At 38.2% G+C, this 11968-nt stretch overlaps 2 protein-coding genes across 3 annotated transcripts; one reads left to right on the top strand and one right to left on the bottom strand.

The window, feature by feature from the left end:
* The first annotated feature begins 443 nt into the window (after nucleotides 1-443).
* LOC142553938 (uncharacterized) lies at nucleotides 444-1500 on the top strand. The gene has a single exon (XM_075664504.1). It carries the CDS (start codon nucleotides 529-531, stop codon nucleotides 1423-1425), a length of 897 nt encoding a protein of 298 aa, XP_075520619.1. The 5' UTR covers nucleotides 444-528; the 3' UTR covers nucleotides 1426-1500.
* A 225-nt stretch (nucleotides 1501-1725) lies between these two features.
* Nucleotides 1726-6596, bottom strand: LOC142553937 (DEAD-box ATP-dependent RNA helicase 3, chloroplastic). 2 transcript variants are annotated; one of them, XM_075664503.1, is made up of 11 exons: nucleotides 6066-6596; nucleotides 5370-5506; nucleotides 4875-5286; nucleotides 4637-4735; nucleotides 4272-4496; nucleotides 3604-3981; nucleotides 3138-3281; nucleotides 2951-3046; nucleotides 2513-2805; nucleotides 2225-2347; nucleotides 1726-2147 (listed from the first exon to the last, which is right to left on the bottom strand). In XM_075664503.1, the coding sequence occupies exons 1-10, from the start codon at nucleotides 6489-6491 to the stop codon at nucleotides 2266-2268; spliced, it is 2292 nt and encodes a 763-aa protein (XP_075520618.1). In that variant the 5' UTR covers nucleotides 6492-6596; the 3' UTR covers nucleotides 1726-2147; nucleotides 2225-2265. The 2 variants fall into 2 exon arrangements, with proteins under 2 accessions (XP_075520618.1, XP_075520616.1); XM_075664501.1 differs by having other exon boundaries at nucleotides 1726-2128.
* Nucleotides 6597-11968: the final 5372 nt, after the last annotated feature.

Here is an 11968-nt window from a genome sequence, read left to right as displayed (position 1 = left end):
TTAAATTATATAAATAAATTTGAAATTGAATTTATTCAACATAAAATAAGAATAAAGATGAATGAGTGTAAATTGATATTCATAAATAAAAAGTATTTATGTTAAAATAAATGTGAGAATACAAATGTTAATATAATATATAGGGATGTAAGCGAACCAAACAGTTCGTGAGCTATTCGAAGCTCGATTCGATAAAAGCTCGTTTGAGCTCGTTTAATGAGGCTCGTTAAGATAAACAAACCAAACTTAGGCTCGATAAAGGCTTGAATAAGCTCGTGAGCCATGCATATATTCGTTAAATAAAGCTCGAGCTCGGCTCGATTATAAACGAACCAAGCTCAAACATTCAAGAGTTCGGCTTGGCTCGACTCGATTACATCCCTAATAATATATAAATAGCACGTAAACTCCAGGATTTTATATAAGGTGATAAATATTATAACGTAAACCAAAGCTGATGTCTTATATGGAAGGTTATTTGAAAATATCAAACTCCGGTCTGCATTTTTTTCCCTCGAGCCACATAACATGGCGATGGCTCTGAGAACAACTCTTGCTCGATGCTTCTTCCTCACCACTCATTCATATCTTCGTTCGATAACCAGCACTTCACCGGCTATGTTCTCCCTCTCCTCCGCTGCCTTCTCGTGCCTTCTTCCGGCAAGAGGATTTTGCAATCCTTCCGAAACACCTACGCCCAAGCAACGTAGCTCCAAATTGGTGAACTTCTCCCTGCCCTCCGACTCCGACTCTGATTATTCCGAGATCGCAGCCAAAAAGGCTGCGACGAAAGAAGTCGACAGATCCAAGCTTCCACCTCCCTACAACCCGTTCAGCAAGAAACCCGCCATTGAAGAACCCGAGGACCCGAAGAATCTCCAGGAAGTTTTCGCCAAAATACGCGAAGACGGACTAATGAACAGTGCAGTCAAGATGTTCGACGGATTGTCCCAAGATGGGCTAACCCACGAAGCCCTGGAGCTCTTCTCGCAGATCAAGGATAAAGGGCAGATGCCGGACGTAGTGGCACACACGGCGGTGATGGAAGCCTACGTAAACGCCGGCCAGCCAAAAGAAGCTCACAAGGTGTACCTAAGAATGCTGGCTAGTGGAGTGCTTCCTAATGCATATACGTACAGGGTGGTGATCAAGGGATTGGCGGAAAGTGGGGACGGGAAGATGGTGAAGGAGGCGAAGAAATACGTGGAGGAGATGGTTGGCCGGGGAATGCGCCCGAATTCGGCGACTTGCGTGATGGTTTTCGAAGGCCTGACAAAGGTTGGATTGGAGGACGAAGGCGTGGGAATGCTGGATATGTTTAAGGAAAAGGGTGTGGCGCCAGCAGAAGATAAAACTAGGGAGGCATTGAAGAATAAGAGGGGGCCTGTCTATCGGAAGTTTATGAGTGTCTTGTATGGTAAGTAGATTTTGGTTCTGTGAAAAACGACTATTTTCGCATGTTAATTTTGAAGTAAAAATTACACCTTGGATTTGAACTCAGTCTAACTTGAAAATGTAAGTTGATTCGAATTCCATAATTTCAATAAGAAATCTTGTGATATTTAAACCGACTCGGTTCAAATAACTCACAAGCTGATTCAACTCATCTGCACCATAATCAGGCTGTAACCTATAGCCATATAGCAAATGAATCACCAAGATTTCAACTGTGCGCACGAAAAGGAACTTCAATACCATTGAAAAGAGCTCAAAATGATGCAAGTCTGAAATGTGAAATGCAGTTGTACTACCAACTGAGATGGCAACTATTAGCAAATCTTTTCAAACAAACTTTAATCAATAAAACATCAGTGTGGTTGAACAGTATATAAAAGGTCCCAACATTAATAAAACATCAGAGTGGTAGAACAGTATATAAAAGGTCCCAACATTAATTTCCTAAACTTGAACGTATCATCTCCAGCTACCGAAAATCATCAACTGCATGTAATTGGCTCCCCTTTTGAGAGATGGGAAATAAGGGACACAGAGAAACGCTACAACTAAATGATCTGCGCATCTCGCCAAATGAAAAGTGAATAAATTCCCACAACGATACAATGAGATTGAAGCATCCAAATCCAGCTCAAGGTTTTTTTTCTTCCTCCAAAAACACCTTCAATGTTCTCTGCCAAGAAGCCAACCAACTAATGACTTTGTTTTGGGAGTGGCAAGAAGCCAACCAACTAATGACTTTGTTTTGGGAATGGCAAGAAATGTTCACCTGCTCAGAAGTAATCTTATAGGTATTTGACGCCAGCAGGATCAATAATCACTTTTGTTGGGGCATTCTGATGCTCTGTGGCCAGACCGTCCACAGTTGAAACACGCACCTCCGAAGCCCGCTCTGTCAAATACATATGAATCCGTGTCAAAGAGTCGTAAAAAGTTAAAAGAAAGTGTACATATATATATATAGGTTTCTGATTTGAAGATTCCGGTTTTTTCAACTCTGCCTCGACTTCTTCAGCTTCTAACAATGTACAAACAATTACAATTTGAGGAAATATACCTATCCCGGTTTCCGAACGATGGTGACGATGGTGAGCGGCTTGATCGTCTATCATTAATTAACCAATCACTCCCACTGCTGCTTCTCGAGTTCCTAGACCAGCTATTTTCTGTCCTACCGCTGCTGCGACCACCTTTTCTGAAGCCATTCTCAAAATTATCATCATCCAACCAATCACGAGAAGATCTAACGCCGCCTCTCGAGTCCCTCGTTCCTCTTTGTGGACGCCTCTCACTGTTTGAAAATTTGCCATAATAATCACTTGGAGGTCCATCATCTTGCAAAGGAGGCAACTACAATGGAACAAGGCAAAAACAGAGATGAGAATTCAATATCAGCAAAACAGATGCTGAACACGCACATCATATATAACAATGACATGATAATCATAGTAATTAGCAAGAACTATGATATATGGTAGGCCAAATAAGAGCATACCTTGGTGATTTTCGTGATAGTGTTTCCAGGTGGTAGCTCCTTATTTAGTAACTCTTTCGCAATCTCCTCTGGGAGATCAAAAACTGCTCCTTGAACCTGACAGCATGTTGAGATAATTAATGAAATAATATATAACTTTAATCATAAAATACAGCAAAAAGAAGACTTTAATATCATTAATACTCACCCTTTCATCTGCAACGAGGTGTATTTTTCCAATTTCGTCAGCAGCGGAAGAATAAACATCAGAAAGAAACCCGGTTAGTGATCTGGCAGACATGTATCCTCGAGAATAACCAGTTTCGCGAGTCAACTGTAACGTAACCAAACCCTGAAGTGCAAACAAACAGTTCTAGTTCAATCCTAGTAGAACAAGGTAAAGAAGCTTAAAATAATAATTAACATCATAAAAAATTCCTAACTGGAACGAACTTAACCAAACCCATATTGATCAGTATATGGTCAGAGTAAGCGGAAAAGAAAACACGAGCATAAATTAAAGGGTACAAGCAATTTTAAAAACCGGTCAAGCAGTTAAAAAAATTAAGAAACTTCATGTGGGTTATACAAACATTTGCCAAGGTTTTATCACAGGGAAGCAACTATTCGGAAATTCAGACAACAAATATGAAAACTTCCTGTAGTGTCTCTACCTGCTCATGAGTAATAAGAGAACGGGATGATGGAGGCCGGGAAAATCCACTTAAAGTTGCTAAAGCAGCAGCAAGAGCACCAACTCCTTTCTGTTCCATCAGTTTTAGTGCTGTGGGAATGAAGTACTCAATCGATTCAGGATGCACTACTCCGAGGGTAGATACCACTTGCTCAGCTGATGACTCCAAAACCTCTTGAATAGAAGGCGGACTGATTAACTCAAACTTGCACCCAACATCGCGCTCAAGAGATTTGACTGTCCTTCTCTGGCTACTAGTAAACATCAAAACAGCTGTACCTTCTTTTCCTGCACGCCCAGTTCGACCAGATCTGTGCACAAATGTTTCTGGATCGTTTGGAAGCTCATAATGGATAATCTGACAAGGTAAAAACGGAAACAAAACCAAGAAACACCCATTAGTACCAACCACCAACCAAGCTCAGACACTAACTTAAAAGCACCTATAAATATTCCTCAAACTGTATTTCAACAGTATATATGGCAAGGCTGATTTTTCCCCTTAATTGGAGATAATTACATAATGACCATCGCCACATTAAGTCCACCAATTTCAGCATCAATGTCACAACATTTTTATTATATACCCCACTACCGCATTTGAAAGAACTCTGACGCGTGTCTAAAGCATAGTTCTTTTAAACTTACAAGGTCAACATTGGGTATATCAAGCCCACGGGCAGCAACGTCAGTAGCAACCAGCACTGTAAATTTTCCTTGCCTAAAACCATTTAGCGTTCTTTCTCTCTGGTGTTGAGAAATGTCGCCATGCAGTGCCTCTGACGGAATGCTATTAGTTAAGGCCAAGGAGACTTCATCAGCATCTCGTTTGGTCTGTGTAAAAACAATAGCTTTTCCACCCCTGGCATAAACCTGGGAAGAAAAATTAAATCTATGGTTAGGAAGCTGCAGATATCCCCATGTAAGCATCCATCATTCAATAGACTATAGAGTACAACTCAACAATTAATCGAAAATAAACAAGCCTTGTTCAATGGGTTGTTAACTCTTACCGTCACAAGGTCACCGAGAATTGACCGCTTAGATGTTGCTGTAGTTGCTAGAGCATACAACTTAATCCCTTCTGCCAACTTTTCTTCTTGGTCACCGACCTATCATGAAAAAATGATCATGTGATTTGTCCCAATATTACAAGGATAATGCCTTCTCAGACGCAAACCAAAACAGAAAATCAAATGAATTTACTTTACCCAGGAATATAAAGGAAGTTGATGAAGAATGAGAGATTACCAGATCAATGGTCAGAGGGTTGTTTAAAAACTTTCTTGCTAATTTCTTTACCCAGCCAGGCATGGTTGCCGAGAAAAGCATGCTCTGCCTCTCTGCAGGAAGTTTTTCTAGAATGACCTCTACATCTTCCTCAAATCCAACAGCAAGCATTTGATCCGCTTCATCGAGGACCAAATATTGAACTTCACCCAATTTCAGATTGTTGTTATTGATAAGATCAATGATTCTACCAGGGGTTCCAACCACAATATCAACACCACGAGAAAGAGCACCTTCTTGGGTGACATATGAAACCCCTCCATAGATACAAACTGTGTTTAAATATGGTGCAGTCTCTTTAAATTCCTTCTCCACTTGCTTGGCCAATTCCCTAGTAGGTGCAAGAGCCAATACTTTCGGAAGCCTCCCACGTCTTCAACCAGTAAAAGAAACATTATTGTGGTCATAAAAAGGAAGTGAATTATAAAATTTCAGGTAATATGTTATACTAAGTACCTCAAAATGCCGCTTTCTCGTTCCAGATCATCGAGTCCTTTGATTATCGGAATTCCAAATGCCAATGTTTTCCCTGTTCCAGTCTTCGCACGACCAATTATATCTCGACCTTCCAATGCTGGCACTAAAACAGCTCTCTAAATAAAAGTTAAGAGCATGCTAGGTTAGGCAATGTCTCGAAAAGCTTAAAACATCAAGATAAATATTAATTGTAGCTAAAGGAACACAGCTTTGTGAAAAAAGAGAAAATGCAAACGCTCATGTAAGCCTATGAAAAAATCACCAAAATTGGTAGTGTAATGACAATGAAAAGAAAATATGCTAAACAAAGGAATGACATTCTTGAACGCCTCTATCCATAACGGGAAAAGTTATGCAGATCTAATTCCATAGACAGTCAATATGTAAAAAAACATAAAATTACCATAAAAATTTTCCTTGCTCTATCATTTGGGGTGTCATAATACGAGTTACAATTATGATTTCAGACTCAGTGGTCAATGGCTAATATTATAACCAAAAAAACTATGAACGTCCGCCAGCCACTAGTATAACCAACTGAAGTACCATTACTCACAGCCGTAAAACTAAACATAAACTTTCCAGATAACAGAATAAAAATTAAAAAACCCAACAAAGAAATCGTAAAACTTTAAAGAAACTCTAAAAAGGAGCTAGATAATATAAAAACAATACCTGAATTGGGAAAAGCTGAGTAATCCCACGCTTTTTGAGCGTCTCCACAAGCCGCGCAGGCAAACCCAGTTTCGAAACATCAAGCTCACCCACTCCCCCACCTTCATTCCAATCCAAACCACCTTCATCCTCTTCGTACTCGCTCTCGCTGACAACGCCCCTGCCGAACTCACCAAACCCCTTGAACGCTTCCTCACTCAGAACGGAAGAATTCGGAGTGGAAACAGCTGGAGTAACAAAGGAATTGGAAGCTCCCGCAACCGTCTTGAGGCGAACGGCGGAAGAAAAGACTCTGACTGGGCTCTCAACAGTGGAGAAACGGAGACATAACGATGGGGCTGAAAAGGGAAGCTTGGAGTGGTCGAGGGAGGAGTTGGTTTGGTATATGGAGGAAACTCCGATGGTGGAAGACGAGCAAGCCGCCATGGAAGGCTGTGGAGATAGGGAGAGGGGATAAGGGAGAGGTTTTGGTTTGTATGGTACTCTCAACTTCCACCTCGCTATGGGGAGGGGCGCGATATTTATCTTTCTTCTTTCGAGTTGAGGGTTTTGATTTTGCTTTGGATTTTTATAGAATAATAATAATATCTACCATTTTTTATTAAATTAATTAATTTTGTAAAAAATTAAATCAAGAAATCACAGTTTGTGTTTGACAAATAACACAAACTTGCAACATCTTTATTCTCAATTTTTTTTTACTCGTCTTTTCAAATTTTTGTTTTAACTCTCTAATTTTTTAAAATTTCCAAAATATCATCAATCCTCATAATTATAGTACGTGTCATTATTTTACCTATCGAACATATTCTTAAAGGTATATAGCCTAAAGACATATAGCTACACAAGGTTTTCAGTCTATGTATCATGTTCAGATGATCGATTTTTTTTTATAAATGACCCATCATATTCCGTAAAATAAATTGAACAATTTACTTATTTGACCACATTACCGTCGGGTTATATCCACCGTATTTTACAGACTGAGCCTAACCACACAGTCACAACAGATGGTTCCTGACATAGGTTCCTTCAACAGCACCTAGCACAATCATGTTCGTTTCCTACCTCATGGTATATATTAAAGTAATTAAATTTGAAAATAATACATGAGAGGGACAATAAGTCTTGATCTTTTTATTCAGACATACAAACTATTATTACATAGTAACCTCCAGTATAGGATAAAAGACTTGTTTAGCTACTAATAGTAGCCGGACATACAACACTCATAAACTGGAAAAAGAAAAAATATTACAAATTATTTTGAAAGAAAATGAAAAGGTTGAATGATGCCTTCATTTTCCTTCTGCCTTGGTATTTATAGAAGCCGTTTGCGGATTTGAATTCTGGACTTCAAAATCTTGCAATAACTTTTCTTTATATTGTCTTCCAGCTGTGGTTGACATTATCTCTTGTGTGGGTAGTTGAGTGGTACATCCACTTTTCTTGAGTTGTCTTTTTCTAGATCATTAATCTAGAAACAACTTCTTCTTCCATTTTTATCTCCTGGCATAACCAGTAGATATGTGTTTGGATTATATCTGCTGAGATTTCATTCACTGCTTCTTTTAATTTGTTATAGAGATCTTTGAAATTTTCAGCTGATTTTTTATCACCTTAATACGCCTTTTGGAAACCTTAAAATATGTAAAATACATTTTTTTTCCAAACTTCGTTTTAGTCTTGTACGGTTTTTTTGTTCCCATTCACGCTTTATTTATATGTATGTTTGGGTTCAAGTCTTTTGGTAGTGCGAAAATCACATGTCCACTTACTTTTGTCGGGGAATCTTTAACTTTTGGTATCTTCGAGAAAAATTGTGACTGCGGTCACATGTTCATTTATTTTTGTCGGGAAATCTTAAACTTTTGGTGGCCATGAGGAAAACGTGACTGTAGTACTTAACCACTTGGTCACGTTTCTGCAAGATGCTTCCTGTCTGATCTAGGTCTAAAGCCCTTGCCAAACTCTAACTCCTTTTGATTCGGAGATTTCGAACATATTTTTTCTGACCATCTTCCCACATGAGCCATGTTACAAAATTTCAGACGAGTTTCTTTACTCTCTAGCAGCTTTCTATTCTACATAAGATTTCTTCTTTTCAAATAAGTCTTCTGCAAAACTACTTGTTTTTTCTGTCATAATTTTTAACAGGAACAATCCATTTACAGATTTGTGATAAAACTTAAATGAAAACTTGACTTTGTCCATCTCAGTTAGATAGATCCATAGACCCCATGCTCTTCTGATAGAAATGTCATCTTCAGTTTTTGAAGCAACAAGGGGTGTTTCTTCTGTTGGAGGATCCTTGATAAATTTTTGAATATTTATGTCTGGCCTCCTTAACTTGATAAAATAAAAGGCTTCGTGAGAGCCTTTTCCTGCTCGTTCTAGTGTTGTACTGAAAAAGTATAACTCCAGAATGTCTCCTCTGGATAAATAGTCGTTGTTTGCCAATGTTTCACAAACAGCTTCCTCGATCCATTTAGGTATTCCTGAGATTTCTGGGAAGTTGGGTGATGTAGTATAAATCGAGGCAAGAGCCCCGAATTCATACCATGCTTTTACCTCATTTGGATATGAATTTGGTTTCATCCATACCTACGATATTTTTCAGAAACATCAACCCTAATTGTGGCCGGGTTAATGCCTATTCTTGTTTTTAATTTCTCCCAATTTTGTTGATATACCTGGAATGGAGAAATTGCATTTTCATTAGTATCAACCTCAGATTTACCATTGTCTGTATTAGGTCTAAGGTTGATCTTTCCCTCTTCAATCTCCGAGGTGAATGGTTGACTTGAAGACTCGAGATAAGGATCTATAGTTTCAATTTTTGTTTCAGCCAGCTCATATAGGGATGATCCCAACTTAACACTTGTGCTAGGGGTAATTGAATCCCTTGCTCCAGGTGAAGAGTCCTGTATTCGAAAACTCTCCATTTGGAAACCAGTGGCTTCTCAATGCCTTGCAGGATAGGCCGTTACATTACATACCATAACTGAGTATAAGCCTGTAAACATCCTATAATTCCACCAGAGACAATTCTCTTATCGATTTGTTGTAGCCTACCCGCAACTTCTGCATTTAGGGCAAGCTTGTTAAACTCGTTTTGAAGTTTTCAAGTTGTTCTCTCAAATGCCTCTGCAATTTTATGATGTCATCGATATCACCGTTGTCCATCTCTTGTTAAAAAATTTGCAGGAATATTTTCATGAGATTTAATAATCACAAATCAAAAATATAATTTTGACATAGGTCTGGCCATCTTAATAATCTAGCATTCTCGGGTTTAGATTCCATTTTATTTTTCACTTACTTGTATGTTATCAACTTTAAAAGTAAATTTCTTAGCTAGTAAAAATAATGGCTATTTTTCAACAGCCATTTTTACTGCATAAAATTCCTTCACATTGATATGGCATCTTATGCTTCTGCTTCCGAGAAAAGTCCATTGCAATACCTGCATGGTTGTTGAAATGTCCACTACTCGTTTTTCTTTAAAATGCATTAAAAAAATTTTCCTCACCTTTCGGCCAAAATATGTAGATCTAAAATACGCAAACTATCAGTTGCCCTTAACTGAAGATTAGTTCGCAGATTTTCAAAGACAACTGGACTAGCAAGCTGAACTATACAGACAACTGACTGATCAGTTACTACAAACAAAGCTACGCAGACAATTAACTGATCAGTTGGAACTGATCGGTTACTACAAACAGTTGTGAGCTTATCAGCTACATCCTATCAGCTGATCTTTCAGTAGTACACGTCATCAGTTAAGGAAAAAGATGTTCAATCGACAACTATACAAAAGCTGACTGCAACAAGTAGTGGGATCGCCGCATTTCAGAAAAGCTGCAGTGTACGACTGTCAGAAGAATGTTGACGTGACAAATAACAGATAGAAAGTTTCAAATCGCATACAATATTACCGTTGGAGGCAAAGCCTATAAATAGCAGAGAAGAACAACTGAGAAAGAGTTGCAAGAAATCAGAATAATCTCGATCGATATACTATTCTACCAACTAAGCTGTTACACTGCTGAAATATTTTCATATTTCAAAGCTCACGATTATTGTATACATTCATAGCATTCAAGGCTATACTTCGAGCTTACAAACACAAACTGTTATCATTCTAATACTTGATCTTGAAGAGATCAGTTGTGCTAAATTATTTCAGTTCTTTTGAGTACTGTAAACTAGTTCATAACTAAGAGTTTCATTTTGACATTGTTAAGTCCAAAACTGAAGTGGGTCTGTACAACTCTTTGTATCGATCAAATTCTTTTAGTGAATATCCTATTTTTGTGATAGAAGAGGTGATGTAGGAGTGTTTAAAATCTCCGAACATCCATAAAATCTTGTGTCTTTTTATTTCAGTTTTATTCTATCTATCAGTCAGTTTATTTCCGTACTTTTATTGTTAACTGATTGATATCAACTTACAAGATTCCCGAGTATCTGTTTATCACTAAACTGACTCATAAAAAGAGAAAAGGTTATGAAAATTGTGAGTTTTACTCAACCCCCCTTCTAAACACTCTTTCACATTTACTCGATCTTATCAAGTGGTATCAGAGCAGTTGAATCTTATTCCTGAATATTCCAATATACAAACCGATTACCATGTCTTCATACAACAAAATTCTAATGTTCTCCAGAGAGGATTTTGATGATTGGAAAATCAGAATGCAGGCTCATCTAGCTGCACAAGACGATGACATGTGGTACGTTATTACAGACGGACCCATGAAAATATTAAAGGCAAACACTGATGTTGCCATAACTGATGGGACACCACACCGCATTGAAGACCCCGAGATGAATGAACAGCTGAAGACAAGAGAAAAGTTAACTTGGACAACGTGACTAAATATATTTTGTAAAAAATGTTGGATAAAGTCACTTTCAGCAAAATAAAAAAGTGCAAAACTGTTAAGGAAATCTGAGAGAAACTGATTCAGCTCTTCAAAGGCAATGAGCAAACCAAAGAGAATAAACTATCTGTTGCTGTTCAAAAATTTGACAATATCAAGATGAAGATTGGAGAATCCATGCACGAATATGATGAAAGAATCAGTAGCATAGTTAGCAAACTGAATGCACTCGGAAATGTGTATTCAAATAAAGAGGTAGCATTGAAAGTAGTCAGAGGTCTTCCCAAGGAATGAGATGTTAAGACCATGGCAATGCGAGAATCAAAGGACCTAAACAAGGTCGAAATTCATGATTTATTTGCTGATTTAAAAGCCTACGAGTTTGAGTTGCAAACCAGAGAAGGAGAATCTTCTACACCAGCTGCTACAACTACCCTAACTGTCGTCAAACTGGAACCAACTGGTTCAATTGACAAATCTGCTGATCAGTTAAGTAATGATGCTATTTCGTTATTTGTCAAAAAGTTTGGAAGATTTATGAGAAGAAATCAAGGAAACTTTCAAAGACAATATCAGAGAAATAACTCCAAGGAAGAACATAATGTTTGCTACAATTGTGGCAAAGTTGGTCACTTTATTGCTGACTACCCTAAGTCAAAGGAGGACAGTCGAGGCTCAACTGAAAAGGGAAAGAAATCTTACGAGCACAAGAGAAGAACTAAGGATGATAAGAAATCATACAAAAAGAAACATGACGTGCCTCTAGCAAAGAAAGCAAGTCGAAATGGGCAGAATCTGACAGTGATGATTCAGAACCTGAGAGCTTGAGCTGCTCCAGTGGTGATGATGAGGAGGTCAAGTGTCTGATGGCTGATGACACAGAACTGGAGTCAACAAGTCAACACGTATTCGATTTTAGTTCAACTGGTTTCACACGAGATGAACTTATTTCTACACTTTATGACATGGTCAATGAGTATCACAAGCTTGCCCTATCTTTTGAAAAGGCCATAGCAA

Source organism: Primulina tabacum, chromosome 8 (assembly GCF_025594145.1).
Source record: "Primulina tabacum isolate GXHZ01 chromosome 8, ASM2559414v2, whole genome shotgun sequence".
Taxonomy (NCBI): Eukaryota; Viridiplantae; Streptophyta; class Magnoliopsida; order Lamiales; family Gesneriaceae; genus Primulina; species Primulina tabacum.
This window is presented reverse-complemented; position numbering and strand designations above follow the sequence as displayed.

Excerpts from the sequence above, each read along its gene's own strand:
- LOC142553938 (XM_075664504.1), top strand. The coding sequence starts at position 529 with ATGGCGATGGCTCTGAGAACAACTCTTGCTCGATGCTTCTTCCTCACC.
- LOC142553937 (XM_075664503.1), bottom strand. The coding sequence starts at position 6,491 with ATGGCGGCTTGCTCGTCTTCCACCATCGGAGTTTCCTCCATATACCAA. Across the intron at positions 4,736-4,874 it reads ACCCTCTGACCATTGATCTG|GTCGGTGACCAAGAAGAAAA; the intron begins GTAATCTCTCAT and ends TTTTCATGATAG. Across the intron at positions 4,497-4,636 it reads TTCTCGGTGACCTTGTGACG|GTTTATGCCAGGGGTGGAAA; the intron begins GTAAGAGTTAAC and ends TTTTCTTCCCAG.